We start from the raw sequence: 22,245 nt of genomic DNA, 5'->3' as shown, positions 1-22,245 counted from the left end.
AAATAGCATATATATTTATAGTCTACCAACATGTTTAACATTGCTTATGATAATTATTTGAGCCTCCCAAAATTTGTGGCATAATAAACAAGTTTATCGATGGACAATTTGCCTAAACATAAGTTTAGTTGTAATGTTGGATAAAATAACCATCCACACATTTACAAACCTGTGTTTACAATGAACCTAAAAAAAATAAGAGAATCATCCATAAGAAATACACATATGACAATTTTATGTAATGTGCATCAACAATTTTCACCATTCCCTACAAATCTCCAATAATCCACTCTGTCATTACTCATAAACTCTAGCATTCTATTCCACCTTGCACTGCCTCACACACATCCCCCACAAACAATACTCACATCTACACTTCACCATCGTCCAATTCCTCGTTGATAAGTTTATCCACATCCTCCTGATCATCCTCATCGTCAGAGTCCACTAGAGTGGCACCCTGTGATGTGGACCGGTGGCAAGCATTTAGAAGGGAATGAGGCCAAAGAGGTTTGGCAGGGATGGAGCAGAGATAAAATAGACATTGTTTGTAAGTTCAGAACTTGACATGTCCTAGCTCAAACCACACAGCAATATTGTGCACACAGCAAACCTGTTGTTTACCACTTTTAATGCAAGTGGAAGATGTGATCTAATTCTGAAGATAATCCTCTAGTTGATCTCACATCAAACATTTGGTGCGTGGTCACTACTGCCCAAACAGGCATTCATAATGATGAACAGGGTTGCCAAACCCGCGATTTGGTAGCGACTTTTGAAGATTTTCCCCGCGACTTTTGACAATTTCCTGTCCCATAGAAACCAATGGTTAAGAAAAAATTTGGGCGACTTTTCAACATTGGCTCCCGCGACTTCCGATAGTTTCCTGCCCCATAGAAACCAATGATAAGGAGAAAAATTGGGCGACTTTTCTATTATTTGACCCGCGATTCGGGCTGAAATCTTTTGGCAACCCTGATGATGAAAGGGGATACAATCTATGCTTACTTACCAAATGTAGGGCATTTGTGCATCACATCAATAACTCACACATGACAGGAATCAATTAGAGTCCATATTATATACATTATAGTGTATCATACAGTTGGTGCAACTGTTCATCAAATTCTGTAGCTGAAGTAGTGTGCGATTGTTAGTACAAATTGCAACTCTCACTGAACCCTAGACCTGTAAATTAAGTGTGTTAGTTCAGTGTCACACTGCATGTGGTATTTCTACAAAATGACATCAATACCATTCCAAGTAAATGACATTTGAAACCTGTAAGGTGCAAGTGTAAATATTAGAACTATAAAGTTTAGAACTGTTATGTGATAGCTTAGCTATCTGGAAAGTTAGATCACATTTGATCCTAACCACTTGAAGTAGCAAAATGATTTTTACACATATCAAATGGTGCAAATGTGCATGAACACTGCAATCCTCGGCAACAACTTACACCATCTGCACGAGGGCTGAAGGCTCTTGATGCTGCTGATGAAGGCCTTGGGGATGCCGACTCTGAATCTGGTGAAGATGGTCTGGAGGAAGAGGCTGTTTCTGGGCGCTCTGATCCTGCTGTGGTAGGTCTTTCAGAACCGGATGTTGTTGGACGTGCAGATTGAGATCGAGAACCTGGACGTGGGGAAGGACAAGGGGAGCGAGACAATGCACGAGACGCAGCCTCAGATCTCAGCTTATCAAACGGATCGTCATCTTTGTTTTCTCCAGAGGCAGACTGATGGGATGTTGTAGATGTGATAGACAGCCTGGTTGACGAGCGGGAAGCAGCTGCAGAACGGATTTTCTCAAAAGGATCGTCCTCCTGTGTGATATGGATGGTCATGGAGGAAATCATGTTATTTCAATTCAACAGATGCAAAACAAGATGCAGAGAGTTATCTTTAGGTTATGTGTGCATTACATATCTCACAAAATTTAAGCTGAGATACATTAGAAATGTTCTTTCTCATTTTGTACATTGCCTATTTCAACTTACATCTATTTCTAGTTGCACATGAGAAACACTGCTTCTTGGACGAGAAGTAGAAGACTCGGGTCTCTCCACCTAATTAAGCATGCATAAAAATAATTGTTATAAGCGATGAAGGTAATAAATAGAAGTCAACCTCGGGCAACTGCAAACTGACTCTACAAATCCAACACACTACAGTATAATTCACAAACATAAATATATATTTGTTTGTACTAAGCACAAACGACAAACTTGAAATGAATGTGGACGCCCATCATCATTTAAAATTCAAGACATCAGTAAATCAAAGTTGACAACATGAGTAAATCAAACAAACATGTTCATGGTTTAGTTCTTTGAAAATCTCTTCATCACAATCTTGGATGATATCCTGCTAAAGGACAAATGTGGCAACAAAGAGACTGGGCATTGCACTAAGTGTAATAATGAACTGATACATCATAAGACTGGTGTATTAGAAACAGGTGCAACAATCAGGGGTTCTCAACAGGTGGGTGGATCCACTGATACCTGGCCCTTGACCAAATGTTTGAAATGTGTATGGCCATCTTGTGGCCTGGCCCTGGAACAAATCAAGTTGAGAACCCCTAGGGTAGTTGATAATCCGTATCAATTGGACAATGACAATAACATTGTGCTGAAATGTGACACTGCAATCTCAGGTGATGTGTGCAAGTACCTGCGAAGACTTCCTTGATGGCGGTGCACTCCTCTGTTGGGATTGTCTTGAAACTGAACGAGGCTCTTGTCTTGAAACTGAGCGCGGCTCCTGTCTTGAAACTGAACGAGGCTCTTGTCTGGAAACTGAACGAGGCTCCTGTCTGGAAACTGATCGAGGCTCTTGTCTGGAAACTGAACGAGGCTCCTCAGGAATTTCCTAAATGAGAAACCAAGCAATGTAATGAATAATGCCAATTTGAAAATATACATCCAAATTCAGGCAAAGCACTTCAAGGGACTTAATGCATTTTGCAGTGGTATGTAATAATGGTTTGTGCAACAACAAAAACAGATTGAAATAATTAAATGAATACATTTTATTTCATTAAATGCACAGAAAATTAAGTCAAATGTTGTATTGTTTATATAACATTGGTAAATGTGACATTTATTTGACTGAACTGACAGTGTATCACACAAAGAGAAAGACTGCACAACAATGGATTGAATACAATGTGGTAGTGGATGTTTGCTCAACTTTGATAGACAACAGGAACATAAACAACACAACAAACTTTGTGACTTTCCAAACAAGATAAATATCATCAAAATATTTCAGGAAGGTTGGCAGAGAGAAAAATGTTTGTTATCGACCACCATCCATAAGCAACGGCAGAATGACAAAGACAATGTACAAATAAACTTGATGTCCAGTGAACAGAAGGGTGCACTATGTATGGTGGTATTTGCATATCCATATCCAATTGTGAGTGACAAGCAAGTGTAATGAATAATGTGCACATGATTGTGCTTTGCATTCTCTGTGGTCACCATTAATACCTTCTGTGGGGCAGCTGTTTTTTGAAAAGCATTCACCACCGATGTCAAAGATGCTGGCTCCTCCGGTATTTGCTGGTGCATAAAACACAAGTTACTTATTACATTTGGGCCTGGTGTGAATGAAATTGCTGCTTTTTTTGTATCTATTTTTATTTTTCAGTTTTGAAATCAAATTACATACACATCTTTGTGATCATGGCAAGTATAAATCATTATGATATGTGTTCTTTTTTTACGTCAATATAGGGCAACGTTACCAATTTTTTAACAGTGAAAGCTGCTTTTGCCTCGATGGCTACTCGCGCTTGCCAAATCTCCTAAAGCACATCACAGAAAACAAGGAATTTTCCGACTCTTTTACTGATTTTTAATACCTTGCAAACAAGCAACAGAGACATTTATATATCAATTATCAAAAGTTGTCTGTCCAATATGATCTCAAAAAGTGAAAATGGTACCATTACAGCCCATTTGTGGTGACCGTCACATATGTTAAACACATGTTGCCGATTAGGTCCTATAAAAAGAAAAATCATTTTGAATACAAATTTCATAGAAAGAAAGCTATGGTTCTATGTGTAGTGCAATCTGTGCAAGCAAACAATTACCTCGGCTGCAAGCCGTGACGGCATACTTGCCCTGCGACTCCCTGGTCTTGATGCCTACAACAAAAAGGTAGAATATCTACATCTAATAAGGACACTAGACTCAATGTGGTAACTACTTACTAGTTTACAGAATAAAGTGGGTGAAGAATTTGATTCAATACAACACCCATTGAAATTAACAAAGCTACTGTCAACGAGTGTGTCAGTTAATATAAGTATGAAACATGAACATGATTGCAATCAACAATTGCAAGGAAATGCCAACACCTGCTAAAATTTGACATTTGAGAGCTGAAAACACATTGGGCAAGCTGTAACATGGTCTTATCCAGGTGTCAAGTTAAGCAGTGGCATAGTTAGAAATCCAAACAGGGTACAAACTTGTGAATGACCGAACAAAAAATTACAATGCTTTAATGTCCCAAAAGTATGTTCATTCTGGATTGAAAGAGACCAAAAAGAAGAAGCACATTGCGGCCAATTTTGTTAATATGGACTGTCGGTACACACAACACCCGTCTTACCAGTGATAGGCAATGTACCGGGCACACGGCAGGCCCAGTTTCCAGGCGCTCAAGGACTCAGTCTACTGGACATGCAACTGGTTGTACATTTGAGCTTTGAAAGTCAAATCTTAACTGAATAGAGTCTGGATGATTATGCACTTATACAAAATGATGAAAGAATATCTGATTCAGTTGAAATGAGGGCAAATCAGGTGTGAACCACAGCAACTTTCCCAATTCGGGCAATCAAGCAAGCTGATATATGCATAAACCTTAATGACATATCACCACGGACAGGCGATTTGCGCGGAAAAAAATAGCAAATTGCGCTGAACTTTTTTTTCCAATGCAAATCATGTATCCCTAAATTGCGCGGAAAAAAAGTTCCGCGCAAATCGCCTGTCCCTGCATATCACATAGTAAAGGTAGGTTATAAAAATGTGATTTTCTTGATCTATTTGTTCATGAGACACTTCAATTTAATCAGTCAATCAAGAACCTAACTTCCACACTGCAATATATGCTACAATAAGAGTAAAGTAAACACTTTCTGAAAAACATACATTAACTGCAAAACAATGAACCAAACTAGATGGACCGCGGTTCTCGGATGTCGCGGTTTTCGACGCACAGCGTCGACCGTGATGCCTCCACCAAAGGGAGTGATGTGGAATTCACAAGTTGATACAAAGCTTCAAGCCTAAAAAAGGAGACTGAATTTGACCTTAGATGACACCTGGATGACCCCAAAATGACCGCCCAAAAATTTGGCTCTAAATGTTGACTGTACCCACCAAGTTTCATGCCCATATAGTAATTATACTAATTTGACCTCAGATGACCCCTGGTGACCCCAAAATGACCTTCCAAAAATTTTGCTCTAAATGTTAACTGTACCCACCACGCTTCATGCCCATACGATAGTTTTTACTAATTTGACCTCAGATGACCCCTGGTGACCCCAAAATGACCTTCCAAAAAATTGGTTCTAAATGTTGACTGAACCCACCAAGTTCCATGCCCATACGACAGTTTTTACTAATTTGACCTCAGATGACCCCTGGATGACCTCAGATGACCCTGAAATGACCTTCCAAAAATTTGGCTCTGAATATTGACTGTACCCACCAAATTTCATGCCCATACGACAGTTTTTACTAATTTGACCTCAGATGACCCCTGGGTGACCCCGGATGACCCCAAAATGACCTTCAAAAAATTTGACTCTAAATGTTGACTGTACCTACCAAGTTTCATGGCCATATGACTATTTTTGCTAATTTGACCTCAGATGACCCCTGCATGACCTCAGGAGACCTTGACCCACTAACCAATATAAACTTGTTCTGTCTGGGGTCAAGATGCACCCACCCACCAAGTTTGAGGAACGTGCGACCCCCAGTCTCCGAGAAAAGAGGTAAATAAGGAAAATGGGCCCTCTGACCTCAAATGACCTTTTACCTCAGTATATGACCTTGAACCTCACCCAAAAAAAAAGTAGCCAGAGTTTTTGACCATGACCCACCTATCCTGAAAATCTGAAGTCAATCCGCCCATCCATGCCCAAGATATCGCATCCGGACGGAAGCACGGAAGGACGGAAGCACAGAAGCACGGACATTGCAAAAACAGTATGCCTCGCGGTGGAGGTATAAAAATTTGTACATTTTATGTTAGTTGATACACACCAAATTCAGTTACGTTTAATTAATTCCTCATGTTACAAAATATATATTTTTGATAAATTATGTATTTTCACACTATCCAAATTTATAAGTTATAACTAAGCGAGTGTTCTAGGTTCTCACTACAAACATGGTGCAATTTTTGCCCACCTGTGAGGACGGTCTTGATCTTGATCTGCTTGGTCCACGAGATGTTGAGGACAGATTGGATACTGACCGACCTAATTCCTTTTGGTATAGGCAATGCATGGTTAAAGGACAGGAAGTGGGTAATGCTGTTAATAGTATGACAATGCTGATATCATTTAAGCAACACAAAGAAGTGTTTTTGGCTATGACTACAGTGAAATATAAAAAAAATAACCAAAGCATTAACAGTCAATATCTATTTAGGTGACTAGCTTTTTGGGGCACTAGCCAGCCAGGCAGAAACTCTTACTAGCCTAACTTTAAACCTCCCACTCAGACATTCTTTTGTATCCACCTCAATCAAAAATTTACCTGCCAAGCAGCAAAGTTACCCGACTTGCACAAGATAATAAAACAGATCCCACTTGCATCTCCTTGAATAGAGATTTGTGAACCAAAACATTGAGTGAATAAAGCGAATCATGATATCAAGGAGGAAATAGGCAGTATTTTTAAGGGCTATATACTCACCAAATTCTGTAGACACTCATTCAATGTAGGACTTGCCACCAATCACTGAAATCCCTGTCATCATATACTACCACTCTTACCATACCACACCGTCTAATTCACATTTTCTCTCCTTCTTAACCACACTACACTCCCTAACACACTGCCGGCATACATACCCCTGGTGCTCCACGCTGTGATGCAGCGCTGCCTGGGCGAGATCGTGCTGCACTGCCACGTCCGCTCTGAGGACGACCGCTTCCAGACTGTTGGGAGAATGATGCCTCCGAGTCCCAGCGTTCTAATTCCTCACGTACAAGAGCCTCCATCTGTTGGCGCTTCTCTGGGTTCTGTCCACCATCATCCTGCAATAAAAGAGAATTTGAAGTTGCTGATTGGTTCTTGACCTCGGTCATTATGTGGCATTGGTGACTAATCAAGCAAATGACAGATAATAACAACCAGTGTGCAAAATAAGTGGTATCTTAAACTAACAAAAATCTTACCAGACTTCCAATAAATTTGAAGCAGTAGTATGGACGGACTATCAGTTATTTTTTGTATTAAAGACAAGGTTAGAAAAGTTGGCGCTAATCTGACAATTGATTCTCGCAAAGTTTCTTGTAAAAAGATTTTTGATTCTTGTGAAGCTTTTAAAACAGAAAATCATTGGCAAGAATCAAATGACTCAAATAAACATTGACTGGGGCTGATACAAGTTACCAAGAGTGTATGACCAAGTATTTGGGTCAAGTGTCCAAGAGGTCATTGATCCCGAACTTGGGGTGCCAATCTCCAGATGAAGGTCAAAGTTATGACCAAAAATTTGAGGTTCGTCTTAATTTTGCATTGGGATCATAAGTATTAATAATTAATTTGCAAATCTAGAATGATTCTTGAACTGTATTACAAAATCAGAGCCCTCAAAGAGTCCTACATCATCAACTTTTTACCAGATTTGCCTCCTTAATTCTCACACAAATCACAGCATTGTCTTATATTCTATAGCTCATCTGCTAAAATTCTTTTGATGAAGCCAAAAAACTGCAATCAGATAGTTACACTTCAAAATCAGTTCAGCACACTCAAATTCAAGAGTAAAAAGTCTAAAGATTAGTACTAGATTATAAAACATAGAAAGTGGTCGGGTATTGAGGTTAGCTTTATAAAGGCTTTTATATAGCCACCAAAAACTTTCCACTGAAGATTGTCCTGGTCTGGCTTCCTGCAGAAGTTTCTGGTCCATTCTTGTGTAGAACCTGCATGTACTATATCGACATTCAACAATGAAGATATTGTTAATAGCAGATTATTCAAAGTTGAGTTAGTAGATAAAAGTTCAGTAAGTATATGAGAAATGTGATGTAATGGAAGACACTGCAAACTCAATGGTGATGTGCATGTTGGCTCCACTCGGTGAATGATACCTCAGAGTCCGAATTGGAACCATCTGCGCTATAATATGATGATGCTGAAGACATGCGAGAGCTTGAGCGAGATGCTCTTGACATTTGCGAAGAGCGTCCCGGCAAGTCTGCTGTAGTCTTGTATGCCATCTTCACCTCGCGTTCCTTTTGTCATTGTGGCAAGCATGGGATGGAATGGAGGATAGGCAATGAGGATGCAATGATGATAATGATCAAGTCAAGCACAACTTATGGATTAAATTAGTATTTTAGCTAGAAATTATGGTTTGCCTGCCCCTATGGTTTGCCTGCCAATTGGAATTGGAAGTTGCCCATCCAAACATTACAATGTGTGTTGCTATCATCTTCTGTTTGGAATTTAAGCTACTTGTGGGTTAAATAAATTTGTTACAATAGGCTAACTACAAATAGATTTTAGCATTGTCAAAGTTGTTGATTTTGCCTGTCCCCGGAGTAAACCCCCATGCAAAATTATGGGTGAAAACAGTTATGGGTGGACATAATTTGTAACTATAGTCCCCACATAAGGGGAAAAAATACAAATTTATAGGAATGCAATAAATTTTGAATTATGTATGACAACCATTTAAAAATATAGTCATATGTCTTGAAATTGTTTCCACCTACATCTGATCACTAGTACTGACATACCTCTGTGATGCTATCCAGCAGTTTACCCATTGTTTCTCGTCTCTTCAGTTTAGCACGCTCCATGGCCTCCAGTTTGACAAGTACGGCATCAATCTTGGACACGATGCTACCGATGGAATGCTCCATGCGATCCACACGGCGACTCAGGCTATTAGGGGGAAACAAACAGAAAGGCTTCATCAAAGACACAAACATGTACAGTTGTGTAGGAAATGACACCTGTCCCTCCATCTGAGATGATATTTTCTCATCGGATGTGTTACCGGCTACTTATCTGTCAAAAATGACAATGCCTGTAAGGTACGTGCGCCTCAGATTCCCTTGGCCAGCAGATACCTTAGGGTACTTGTTCTGCCTTATTTCAAGACTATGAAATGTCTGGTTTATTTTTAAAGACAGGTGAAATTGGTACCAAAGATGGCATGCTTACATAATGAACATTTAATTCAAGCTAAACTTACACAACAAATTCCTCATAAGCCACTCCACCGCCGCCGCCGCCACCACCACGTCCACCGCCGCCTCCTTCACCTTCCTCACTCTCTGTTCCATCGTTGAAGCTGACACGACTGTGAGAGGTGCCTGGGCGCTTATCGATGGTAAGCTGTGCTTCTTCCAACTCTGCCAGCTGGTTGTTCAAATCCGTCTAAAATTGAGATAGCAGAGGTATTGGATTAAATCTATTAGAATTGATGGCACAAGGTGGATAAAATATTATGCAATAAGAACAAAGCTGTGCACTTTAAATCTTGATGCAGAAATTTGATAGCTTTCTTTACAACACATTTTTTTTTTTTTTAATGAAAAAATAACTAATTTTTTCTTTTCTAGTTTGGCACAATGTGCATGAAATACTTAGAAATCGAGATTGGTGTGTACTAATCACGATAAAGCATTGCAATTGTGATATTGTTTGCTTGAAACAGCAGCTAGTGCTTGAACTTGCTTGCCTCACCCCACTCAAGATATAATGGGGAGCTGGTTAGGAGAAAATCCTACCAAACTTTTGAAAGGCATTAGGTTCATGGTGAGGTCATATGTGACATGATCCAATCCATTCAGACCAAAGTTGTAACTTTTGAAATTTAGTTACCTTGCTCAGTGCCTCAGCACACTTGTCCCTGGCATACATGGTCGCAAAGTTACCAACATTTTTTCGATTTCCTCATGTTTTTTAACCGTTTTCCACTCCTTAGTTTTTCCTATATTGCAGACTTTGATCTGATTGGATCAGATTATGTTAACGTGCTAGTACTTACAAGTTACACATGTTTGATCACAAAATTTTTATTGTTGCTATTGTTTTCTGCATTGCCTTTTTTTTTTTGTGCGTGCATGTTGGTGTTTGTAATATAAATTCAGAAAAGTATTCAGAATATATCGAAGAGTGGAAAATATATGGTAGAATGAGAATTACAAATAATATTGAAAAGCATCAGGAATGTGTAAATAATTGACAGTGAATCAAAGAAAGAATGAAAGAAAATATTTTTATGAATAAATGAATGAAAAATGAACGAATGAGTGAATGAACGAGTGAAAGAAAGAAAGAAAGAGTGAATGAATGAATGGATCATTGAATGATTGAATGAATGAAACAAGAAAGGGGTGGAGGAAGGAAGAGTGGGATGGAGGGGAATGAAAGAAAGATTGAGCAAATGAAGGAAGAAATAAATAGATAAAGAAGTTTCCCTATATTATTTCTGTCTTATATTGTTAGGGAATATATGACAGCTGGGTCCAAATCTGACTTAATTGGCAAAGAAATTTGCACATTGCATGAATTTCAGTATGATATAAGTTATTCTTGAGCTGAGTTCAGCTGACTGATGAAAGATTCATTCAGTTATATTTTTTACAAGTTTTGATCAATCTTAAAAAGACTTAGAAGATAACAGCAGAATACAAGGCATCTCAATAACGGAATCCCAGCCCGATGTGCTGATTTCATCAAATTGTTTGAGCTCTATGGTACATTTATTAGCAGTTGGTAACAACACACTATCATTTCACCTTTACATCTGTAGTGACATCATTGCTTTTACAAGATTTACACAGCTACATGAATACCTAACCTGAAGGTGAAACCAAGTATTGAGTACTTGCCTTTTATTCTCTCAGAAATAACCCTCTCTAGTAAATCCCCCTATTTTTTTCTTCAACCAAAATTCCAAAAAAATTCTTAAATTTCCACGCTATCTTGTGTAATCCACATAGATTTGGTAATCGCCGAAGGTGACATCGCAAACCCAGAAGTGAACCGGAAGTCGGATGATCCCATGTTCATTGTTTGTCTTTTTGGCATGATTTTTAGCTTACATAACAATTATTTCGGTTTGTTTTTTTTGTGAAAATTTTGACTCCAATAAACGTGCCCTTTTCAAAAATGCAATTCCCCCAAGCATTTATTAGAGAATCTACAGTATAAGCATGTCGAGTAAAGTCTGCACAAAAAAGTAACTCAGCTGTTATAAATCGCCTATAGATTCAGAACTAATAATTGTTTTCACAATATTTCAACATAGCGAGAAGGATGATTTATTTACCGCATTTTGATACCCCATTAATCAAATGTTGTTCAATATTAACAACACAGTAGTAAAGTATTATAGCTTTTACAGAAAAATACCAGAATTTAAAAGTTGCAGTTTACAGCGATCAATGGTTATAATGCCAGCACTGTAAACACGTAAAGTCCGCCATTACCTTCGCGCGTTTACTTCAAATCTATACAAACAACTGCAACTTTTAAATTAGGGTATTTTTCTTTCAAAACACTGCTGTATTGTCAATATTGAACAAAATTGGACAAATGGGGTATCAAATTCACGTAAATAAATCATTCTTCTTTTTATGTTAAAATATTGTGAAAACCATTATTAGTTCTGAATCTATAGGCGTATTTATAGCAGCTGAGTTACTTTTTGTGCAGACTTTAGATTATCATGGTTGACTACAGTGTAAAAGCTGCAGATGAATATAGTTGAACCAATTCTGTACACTGCCAAGATACACAAAGAAATCAGCACATTTGTTGGGCACTTCCTTTTATTAAGACACCCCCTCTTGGAGATATTTGGCATAAACATGATTGTGAGGATATATAAACGTGCAGCAGCTATAATATTTGAGACGGCTGCCTTATAACAGACTTCATTGTACCTTCTTCCTCATCTCGGCATGGTGGTGTTTGATTTGCTGATTAAGATGTTGCTGATGAAGGCAAAGTTAGATTACTTGTTAAATTTTTGGTGATTCCAGCACAATTTTACCTCAGGATGTTAATAGCATTTGCATCAATCTGTTACTATTTACAACATAAACCCTCCTCCCTTCAAAAAAAAAGTTTTACATGTCTGACTGACCCCCCAAAAAAAAAAAAAAACTAAACTAAATTGCTCTTAAATATCTGCTTATTTGGTTCTGTATTCAAAGAAGTATTTTGTGATTCTGCTCCATTTATATAGGCCACTGTGTTGTAATTTTGTTTTATATCACTCATACATAAATTCTAGACAGTTCATTGGTTGATTACCATTTATCATTTTTACTATCACCCTCTCCGTGTGATAGTCTTTACCATCATGTGCTCTGCCGTAGTGCGCCTGCGCCAAGCCGTGTGCTGACTCTTGGACTCGCCGATTTAATTATGGGGTGGACCCCAAAATGTAAAGTATAACACGGCAAAACATGGTGTTGTGTTGGTGAAAAAAATGTATATCCTACCTTAAATAGTATTTTAGTAATAGAATTTATGCACGAGTGATATAAAACAAATATTAACTGTCTTAAATTCGTGTAATGGTCGAAATATAATCACTCAGTGAAAGATATTTTCGACCATCACACTCATAGACAGTTAATATTTGTATACTATTAACCAGAACGTAAATCAAATTGGACGATATTTTTTCCAAACAAATTAATCTGCAAGAAATTTTTTGTACATAAACATTATGTAGCCAGAAGTTTCCAGTGGTATAAAAATCACAACTTTTTTTGAGAAAAGTGGGGGTTGAGCTTGTGCAAAAACTTATTTGTCCCCCCCCCCCTCTCTTAAATACCGGTAAACCAATATAAACATGAAAGTAGTATAACACTAGACATGATAACATTTACCTTTTAAGAACAGAACAATTTGTACTGTATTCAGTCATAACAAAACACTTGACTATTTCAACCAACTTCAAGAGCATGCTATCCACCCATACAATAGGGTTGTTTTTTAATCATCTTAATGCTATATCATGACGACCTGGATCTACTTTACCTTCTGGCCTTCCAAATCGGCAGCCATCTTCATCTGTTCTTCAGCATCCAGGATACGATCTCCATCCACATCATATTTGGCAAAGACAGCTTCTATCTCGGCATCAGCATGACCACGGCTACAAACAAACCACACATATCAAATCATTATAATTTCACAAATGGCCACTACATAGTCTAACTTTGTGTGTGTTTTTTTGTTGAGACAAACATTGACTTTAACATCGTCTGCTGCGATTTCTGGCTTTCCGTCATGATTTTCCACACAAATAATTTTGTTTTGTGGCATTTTCAGAACATATATTACTCCTACAAGTTAATTGGAATTTCTGTGCATGCAGTCAGAAAACAGGTAAAAATTTATTATGACTAAACTAAATGACTTCCATGTCATCAACTTGAAACAATGCTAGGAAATTATTTAAGGATGGAGAAATATTCTCAGGCTGATTTGGTACAGATTTAACCAACCAATTAACTTGGAACTAAACAGTTCACTTTGAAAGGACACGTTTAATTACACAATCATTAACCATGAATAAGGTACCTTACTAAACATGTGACTACCAGTGAGTGGATGATACTTGCAATCAGTCATTCTTAAAGAGGTCAAGTTATAATACTTTGATTTGATTTCCATCTGTTCAAATTTGAGTCAATTTCTGTCATACCAAAACCAGCTTGACTTTAAACCACTCCCATGCCCAACTTCAGTGGTTACTGTATAAGTGGTAATTTTCGCGTACAGTTATTTTCGCAAATTGGAGTGAGAGAGACATTTTTGGTATTGTTATTTTCGTGATTGCCTAGTCTTGCCCTATACTTGCAATACATTATACATATATTCGCGAGGTGTTAATTTCGCGGATGGCACTCCATTCGCGAAAATAAAACCCTCGCGAAAATTACCACTTATACAGTATATGTTCTACATTACAATATCAAATTCTTACTTCTTCAATTCAGTACGCCACTCATCAAAATCAAGATGCTGATCAGCGTTGGCGTCAGCATGAGCGAGGGCCTCCTGGATGTCAGCGATCTTGTCACGTTTGAAATTCAGTTTGCCCACCATCTTCTCGTAGCCCTTCTTGAAGTAGTCTCCAATCTCAAATTCACTCTTCTGCGTGGCAATGTCTGCTTTCACTTCACTGTAGGTGTCGTTGATGATGGCCAAAAACATGTTCTGTAAACGACAAGAACAATTATTTAAGATTTACAGTACGGAGTACCTAACCTACCTGACCTTAATGTAGGTACAGCTAATTATGAAAATGATTACTTTGGTTAATCTTACACCCACTCTCATAGCAGTAACTCACATTTCCTAGCTTTGATGTTTGTGTGGATATAAGAGGAAAGGACTGGAGAGTTAACAAAATTGTGTTTGCTCTACCATCAGAGCCATTTCTTTTTGATATAATTCATCTTCCAATTCTCAATTATCAGTCCCAGAACAACGCCAAATATGGATTAAAAGACCTTTGACCTTGGATGTACAACAGCATGTTATGATCTAATGGGAAACTGTGCACATCAACAAACACCATTTCGATCAAAAAGGCAACGTCTGATATAATTTGAAACCACATAAATTACTAGAGTTGGTTCTTCTCTTGGATTTGGACCAAGCTTTAGAATATCGAATGTTGCGTTTTGAAATAAAACAAACCAGAAAGTTATCACCCATTGTAAAAGATATCGCACATGTACCGAATACATGTACATACATTGGCTGACCTTGTGGATTTCCTGGCCCAGCCATGCTAACCACATAAGGAGATTATACGATTAACCTAGTGCAGCTATTGTCATAGCAGGGTATTATTATGTAATACTCCTGATCCATATTTGGCGTTCTCTTGGACTGATTATACTGCATATGCCTACATTTTCCAATAGCCCTGAATTAGCTCCCAGCCATTTGAAAGTACAACCCCCCCGGGCAGCAGGGTGAAAGCTGCTTTCAAAGACCTTACTTTTAAAAACATGGAGAGCATTTGCATGCCTTAACACCACCGCTTTGAAAACTGAAAATTAAATAGAATGGGAAAATTCAAAATTCTTCAGTGGCACACATATGAAATAACCTGATACTTACCAACAATACGAAGAACACAACAAACACATAGGTCATGAAGAAGGCTGGACCGAGGACGCGATTCGCAGCTTCCAGCTCGTGGAAGTCAAAATCACCGAGCACGATACGGAACAAGGTGAAACTGCAGAGAGAGATAGAGATATCAGAGGTTTGTGGAAAGTGAGTACAAATTATAGTATGCAATATTTTAAAAATCATTAAAAGTTATGAAGTTGAAATCGCCTTAAAAACAAATAGAATTCTTAGTTCAAAATCTGTGTGCTGATAACAAACATACCACACAGACATATGCATCATAACATATGCGAATGCTAATCTCACTTACATGCAATCCCCTATGGTACTGAAATCTTTGATTTGGGTACCAAATACAAGGTAACCAAGCTGAGCGTAAGCCAAGAAAATGATTAAGAACATGATGGTGAATCCTCCGACGTCCTTGGCGCAGCGGGACAGCGTGGAGGACAGCTGTGTCATAGTCTTGTTGAAGCTGATGTACTTGAACACCTGTAAATGTACCAAAATGAGAGAGAATAGGTGGTATTACTGCATGGTACTTATTACTCCACATCATTTTATGATGGGTTACTATTTCTAGATACTCATCATTTGTAGAATCATCAATTGTAGAATATCCCTTGCAGAAGGATTTTATGACATCTTAAGGGCTGGGGTATGAGCGTTTGGACAGTATTTATTTTGGGACATTAGAGCACATCAGACATATCGAATTGCATTCTGAATACTGAAGAATGTCATTCTGATATCAAATATTTTTGATTTTTTTAAATTCGCAATTTAATACACATTTTATGGCAAATCATTGAAAATTGATATTTTTGATATTTAACAGTACTTGAAGTAAACTTTATAAATCTGATGATTTATACTTGAAGTGTATGTAGGTGGGATGAAAAGCCGACGATCAATTGAACATTTTGACCTTTATTATTGAAGATATGGATTTTTTCCCAAAACACCCAAAAAATTAGGTCTTTTTTGGGAAAAAAAATCCATATCTTCAATATGAAAGGTCAAAATTTTCAATTGATCGTCGGCTTTTCCTCCCAGCTACATACACTTTAAGAATATATCATTAGATTTATATGATTTACTTCGAGGACTGTTATATATCAAAAATTAGAAAAATATCAAATTTTTATAATTTGTCATAAAATTTGTATTATATTGTGATTTTCAAAAATGAAAATTATTTTATATCAGAAAGACATGCTTCGTATTCAGAATGCAATTCGATAGGTCTGAGGTGGTCTCTTGTCCCACAAAAAATACTGTCGAAACGCAATAAACGCTCATTTTAGATCCCTTAAGTACTTATATAATATTTTGCCAATCACAATGCTTCATAGAGTTTATAAAATGGATCCAATATTTGCCCCATTTGGAACAAGGTATATAAAATGTGGATTATTTTTTAATACGAAGTGGGGTTTCTTCATGGTTCCAGACAAGAAGTATGCTGCTGAAAAGTGTTTTAAAAATGACTGAAAAAGAACATTAATAGTCAATAATAAGTAATTCATAACCTCATTAATAAATGCGATGCATGCGCTCCAATCACATTTAGTTATTTGTGAAAACACGAACGCAAATCGAGGTCATTCATATCTCACAATTGACCGCAAAATGTGTAATTTTGCTCGAAAGTAAATATTAGTAACCTCCGCAGCGCCGTGTTGTGCGTTGACCAAACTGCATGGGTGCTGGCTGTCGATTTGGATTATGCACTTGCTGTCGATTTGGATTATGCACAACCATAATTACACAGATTGTGAAACACACTTTTATTATTGGTCGTCCTGTTTTAGCCTGATCGGTTTTTGGAAAGGGAAGATGTAAGAATCATTTTCTTATGTATTTTATTGTTTTTTACTCCATATTTTTGCCTTTATCTCCATTTCAAATTTGCCGCTTTGGCCCACCCCCATGGACCAGATCGTGTCACATATATGCCAACAACATAGCACAAAACATACATACAGCACATGAGGCCACCATACCCTATCACCCTATCGAGTTTGGAGATGAACGTTTATTGCACGCAGGCTGCAGAGTTTATTAATGAGTGCGCCCACCTGGATGGACAGCCAAATTTATACATCTGAACCCAACATAAGCCCAAATAAGAAAACAACGTCTCACCTTGATCCAAGCCAAGAACACAGCGACGGCTATAACGCTGTTGAACACCGTAGCCCAGTAGCCTAGATATTCAAAATCTGCATAATCGTCTGGCCTACTCAGCAGGTCCTCTATCATGGCATCCACTGTCATACTCCGGTATAGATAGAAACCCATACACACCACAGACACCTGAAAACAACAAAACAAAAACCATCAATTGGTCAGTTATAATTATACCCAGTTTACCATCATATATTTGTCTTGTTTTTAGAATATTTATGTTGTTTTAGTAAAAGCACCTTGAGAAAGCATTCTTTATAAGGAGCTTATAGGTCGGGGTTCTTAAACTATTACACTATATTTCTCACAAACATTGGTTTGCGGGGAAAGGGGAGAGGGTATGGAAGATGTAACATTCAGACAACACTTATAATTCTTACGTTTGACTCATACAGTATGTGTACAATGGTAAGAAGAACATGGGAATTAAAGTAAGCATTCAAACACACATATTTTTTCTGAGATTGTAAGTATCCTTTGGCATGGGTTCAGTGACATTTGCCTGGGTGTTATATTACAGAATTATCAAACAGTGCTAGATAGCAGGTACATTTCAACAAACTGAATTTATATTCTCTTAAGGGCTGGGGTATGAACGTATGGACAGTATTTATTGTGAGACATTAGAGCACATCAGACATATCGAATTGCATTCTGAATACGAAGAATGGCCTTCTGATATCAAGTAATTTTGATTTTTTGAAATTCGCAATGTATTACACATTTTATGGCAAATCATTAAAAATTGATATTTTTGATATTTAACAGTACTCGAAGTAAACTTTATAAATCTGATGATTTATACTTAACGTGTATGTAGGTGGGATGAAAAGCCGACGATCAATTGAAAATTTTGACCTTTCGTATTGAAGATATGGATTTTTTTTCCCAAAACACACAAAAAAATTAGGTCTTTTTGGGAAAAAAATCCATATCTTCAATATGAAAGGTCAAAATTTTCAATTGATCGTCGGCTTTTCCTCCCAGCTACATACACTTTAAGAATATATCATTAGATTTATAAAATTTACTTCGAGGACTGTTATATATCAAAAATTTGAAAAATATCAAATTTTTATAATTTGTCATAAAATTTGTATTATATCGTGATTTTAAAAAATTAAAATTATTTGATATCAGAAAGACATGCTTCGTATTCAGAATGCAATTTGATACGTCTGAGGTGCTCTCATGTTCCATAAAAAATACTGTCGAAACGCAATAAACGCTCATTCCAGTTCCCTTAATATTTATTTACTCTTTTTAAACTGCAGGTTTGGTGTTCCAAAACATGTTCATGCCATCATACCACCATATTGTATAAATAAATATGCGCAGTTTGTTGATTTATTATTTGACAAGACCTACAAAATAATTCCCAGGAATATATGCCAGATTTCCCAAATTGATTAGCAATTAGCATGTATTTCTTGGGAGAGCAGAATATCCCTGTAAATGACAGCATTTCACTGGAATGAGCTTCTTGGATTCCAGGCACTTATATTAAGAAATCATATTGTGAAAAATTATCTTCACAAAAAAGGGAACCGGTAAAAACAGCCTATTTAAGATTACTGGATGGCTAGGTTTAGAAGATTTCACTGTCTTTTCCATCTGTTTTGTCTTTGAACCATAGAGGAGAACGACACGCATAATTTTGTGACCCAAACACTTCCACAGTATGTGGATTAAGAACGGTTTTGCATGAAAAAAAAATGGAACCAGCCAAAAAAAGTTTATTACATAAGATTACTGCATGGCTGGGTTTGAAAGATTTCACTATGTCTTTTCCATCTGTTGTAACGTAATCGGTCACAGTCCACTTACAGCTAATTATGGCTCTAAATATACAGCATTTTAGTTCTATTAATATTTACGCATCTGTTAAAACTGTCTATTATTTTATTTGCTTGCTTTTTTTTTCATTTACTAAAATCTGTCAAACAAAGTGTAACTTTTCACAATTTGTAGAATTCCAAATAATGTGGCATTATCGATTGAAGCTCTGGTATCTTTCAAGAAGGTCCTAATGAAAATGGGACAAATTTGAAAAATGCAATATATTTATGGGAAATTTTTATGCTTCTTTTTTTAATTATTGTTATTAATATTATTAGATGTTTTTTTCTTCAAGTAACATTTTTTTCTGGGCCACGTCAAAACAATGTCAAAAATTCCACGATTAAAAAAAACCAAAAAACAAAACAAAGATATAGTGTTTTCACTCATTAATTCCCATTTTGCCTCTATTCTATCACACAATATATCCATGAAATTCCCATCTTAAAAGAAATGGACATCTCTGGTGCTGACCTGGTTTTATCACAGATTTTTGATTTATCTGCAGCATGGGTACACATCAATTAGTTTAATGTCTGATCCAAACTGTTGTTACAAAAATATTCATTCTGTGCATCATTGAGTCTATATTTGTTAATATTGATGCTGAACAAAGAAAAAAGGTCCACAGTATTAACCTCTAGTCAGTCATCAGCCAATTAAGACGGCCAGAGTGGGAAACGCTCCGATGATTTTTTTAATTAAATGACAACAAACTGCCTTCATCACCATGGTGATAAGGGTGCTTTAAATAAAGATGATTACTATTTCATATTTTAAGTGCCTCAATAAAATTCTCAAGACTATTATTTACCAATGTTACTAAACTGCATCTATATACAAGCCAAATTGACAAGACTACTAAGAATACTACTACTAATCCAGAGTATTCACTTATAATCAGTTAGATCCATGGTGAGAGTGGGAAATACTTGAGAATGATTTTTTATTATAAAATGCAAACAAATTGCCTCCATTGCCATAATACATCTTCAAGTCTAGTTTTCAACAACCCAACAGTTTAGATGGACATTTCCTGGTCAGTCAACAGTAAATTAAAATTAAGCAAAACGCTCAAATGATTTTTGTAATTAAAAGAGAACTAATCACCTACACTGCCATGGTGAAGATCATTAAAGAGGATTTGATTATCGTATTTATTCTATTGTTTTTGCACACATGTGCCTGGCACTGTACAAGCTCCTTTTTCTCTTTCTTCAATTTCATTTATTCATTTGGTATATTCCTCACCACTTTTTTTTTTTTTGAGGGGGGGGGTGGCATGTTTTTCAGGGAAGGAAAGAAATCTCAAATTTGTTGAATCTTTTATCCCATAACAGTGGAATTCTCAATGATTTTTTTTTTTTTTGGGGAGCCACAAGGCTCAAGTCTGAGGTAAAATGATCCTACCCTACATCAAGCCACCAAATGTTCCTCATTCTCAACCTCTCCATATTTCCCTATCCCATTTTCTCAATTGCTAAGCCTCCCTTACGAACAATTTCATTTGAAATGTTGCATTCAACTGTTGACATGGTTCTTTTTAGTGGTGAAACGTCACTAAAAAATGCGAGTAATCAACATCATATTTCACTGGAATTGTTTTAAAAGAACCATGACAAGTTCCTGGTTTGACGTCTTATGTTTCCTTTTCTCTCTCTGTCTGTCTGTCTTTCTCTCTCTCTCTCTCTCTTTTTCTCCTGGTTCCCCCCAAACATCTAGACAACATTTCTCACCATATGTGATGCGATCAAGCAAATTCAGTCGGAAGTTGAAAATATTTAATCTTCAGTTCCTTATAGGAAAGTAAAAAGCATTTACAAATCTGGATTTTGCAGAAAATCTCGTTGAAATTGAACAACCAGTTCCAAAGATATGAGCAATTAAAGAGTTTCCAAAACAAAAGGAAACATCAGGAAATATGTCCTTTGTTTGGCTATATCTCAATATCAATATTTCCGAGTTGCGACTGATTTTGCTTGATCACATCACACATGTGACATTAATTTCTTGTGTCATATTCAAGTGAACATCTAGTTGTCAAGCATGCTCCGCTTCAAACGATAATTAAACTGTCATAGCCCCTCAATGTATCCCATGTGCTAGGGGAGTAGCCTGACGCATTAAATTCCACAGTTTGCTAAGCATATCCATGATAAATGAGTCACACATGTTGCACCATAAAACACAATGTTCAGTGTTAATTAGTTTGGCTTCGATATGTGACCGTACAGCACGAATGAGCCAGAAAATGTCCTCAATTGTATTCTGAGTTACAGTGTAAAATGGGCATGAAGGTCGTATTCATAGGTACCTCAATTGGGTGCTACGTGTACCTCATTTAATGAGATACACGTAGCACCAAATTGAAATACCTATGGATATGACCTTCATGCCCATTTTACACTGTAACTCAGAATACAATTGAGGACATTTACGGCTCATTCGTGCTGTACGGTCACATATGGGTTTACAAACTTCATGGGCTTATCTCATGATCTAATTATTTGTGTGTTTTATTGTTGTTGTTTTCCTCTTGTACGTGACAGAAAACACCAGCTCAGCCTTAGAAATTGCTTGTTTGCCAAAATTTAATAAACTCTTGGAAATGCCAGGATAAAAGATTTTTTAAATTTTAGTGTGTGGTTATTTGTACACCCACTGTATTTTTTCATTCAAAGGGGAGGGGAGTGGCAACAAGCCTGCTTGAGAGATTGAAGGGACACAGGATAATTTTTGCAGATTGTTCACTCTAAATGGGTGGGGACATGTGCTCCTGTACACTGTATGCATACCATTCATGAAGTAGGAACAGGAAA

The 22,245-nt window shown here is 37.1% G+C and overlaps 2 protein-coding genes across 3 annotated transcripts in view; both read right to left on the bottom strand.

The window, feature by feature from the left end:
• LOC140171877 (polycystin-2-like) overlaps positions 1–22,245 on the bottom strand; it is a 62,531-nt gene that overhangs the window by 4,782 nt on the left and 35,504 nt on the right. Inside the window, exons 8-16 of one of the 2 annotated variants that reach the window (XM_072195217.1) lie at positions 17,546–17,716; positions 15,708–15,889; positions 15,383–15,503; positions 14,235–14,467; positions 13,283–13,400; positions 12,175–12,225; positions 9,474–9,658; positions 9,013–9,160; positions 7,114–7,299 (exon numbers count right to left, since the gene is read on the bottom strand). In XM_072195217.1, coding sequence (XP_072051318.1) covers positions 7,114–7,299; positions 9,013–9,160; positions 9,474–9,658; positions 12,175–12,225; positions 13,283–13,400; positions 14,235–14,467; positions 15,383–15,503; positions 15,708–15,889; positions 17,546–17,716 — 1,395 coding nt within the window. The remainder of the gene's footprint in view (positions 1–7,113; positions 7,300–9,012; positions 9,161–9,473; positions 9,659–12,174; positions 12,226–13,282; positions 13,401–14,234; positions 14,468–15,382; positions 15,504–15,707; positions 15,890–17,545; positions 17,717–22,245) is intronic. The other variant, XM_072195218.1, reaches the window with a different exon arrangement.
• On the bottom strand, positions 375–6,687 carry LOC140171879 (uncharacterized). Its single transcript, XM_072195219.1, has 5 exons — positions 6,446–6,687; positions 4,105–4,158; positions 2,676–2,873; positions 2,000–2,068; positions 375–1,825 (listed from the first exon to the last, which is right to left on the bottom strand). Exons 1-5 carry the CDS (start codon positions 6,665–6,667, stop codon positions 1,373–1,375), a joined length of 996 nt encoding a protein of 331 aa, XP_072051320.1. The 5' UTR covers positions 6,668–6,687; the 3' UTR covers positions 375–1,372.

This window comes from Amphiura filiformis, chromosome 15, assembly GCF_039555335.1.
Source record: "Amphiura filiformis chromosome 15, Afil_fr2py, whole genome shotgun sequence".
In the NCBI taxonomy this organism is placed as follows: domain Eukaryota; kingdom Metazoa; phylum Echinodermata; class Ophiuroidea; order Amphilepidida; family Amphiuridae; genus Amphiura; species Amphiura filiformis.
The sequence above is the reverse complement of the archived record's forward strand: the minus strand, read 5'-3'. Positions and strand labels throughout refer to the sequence as shown.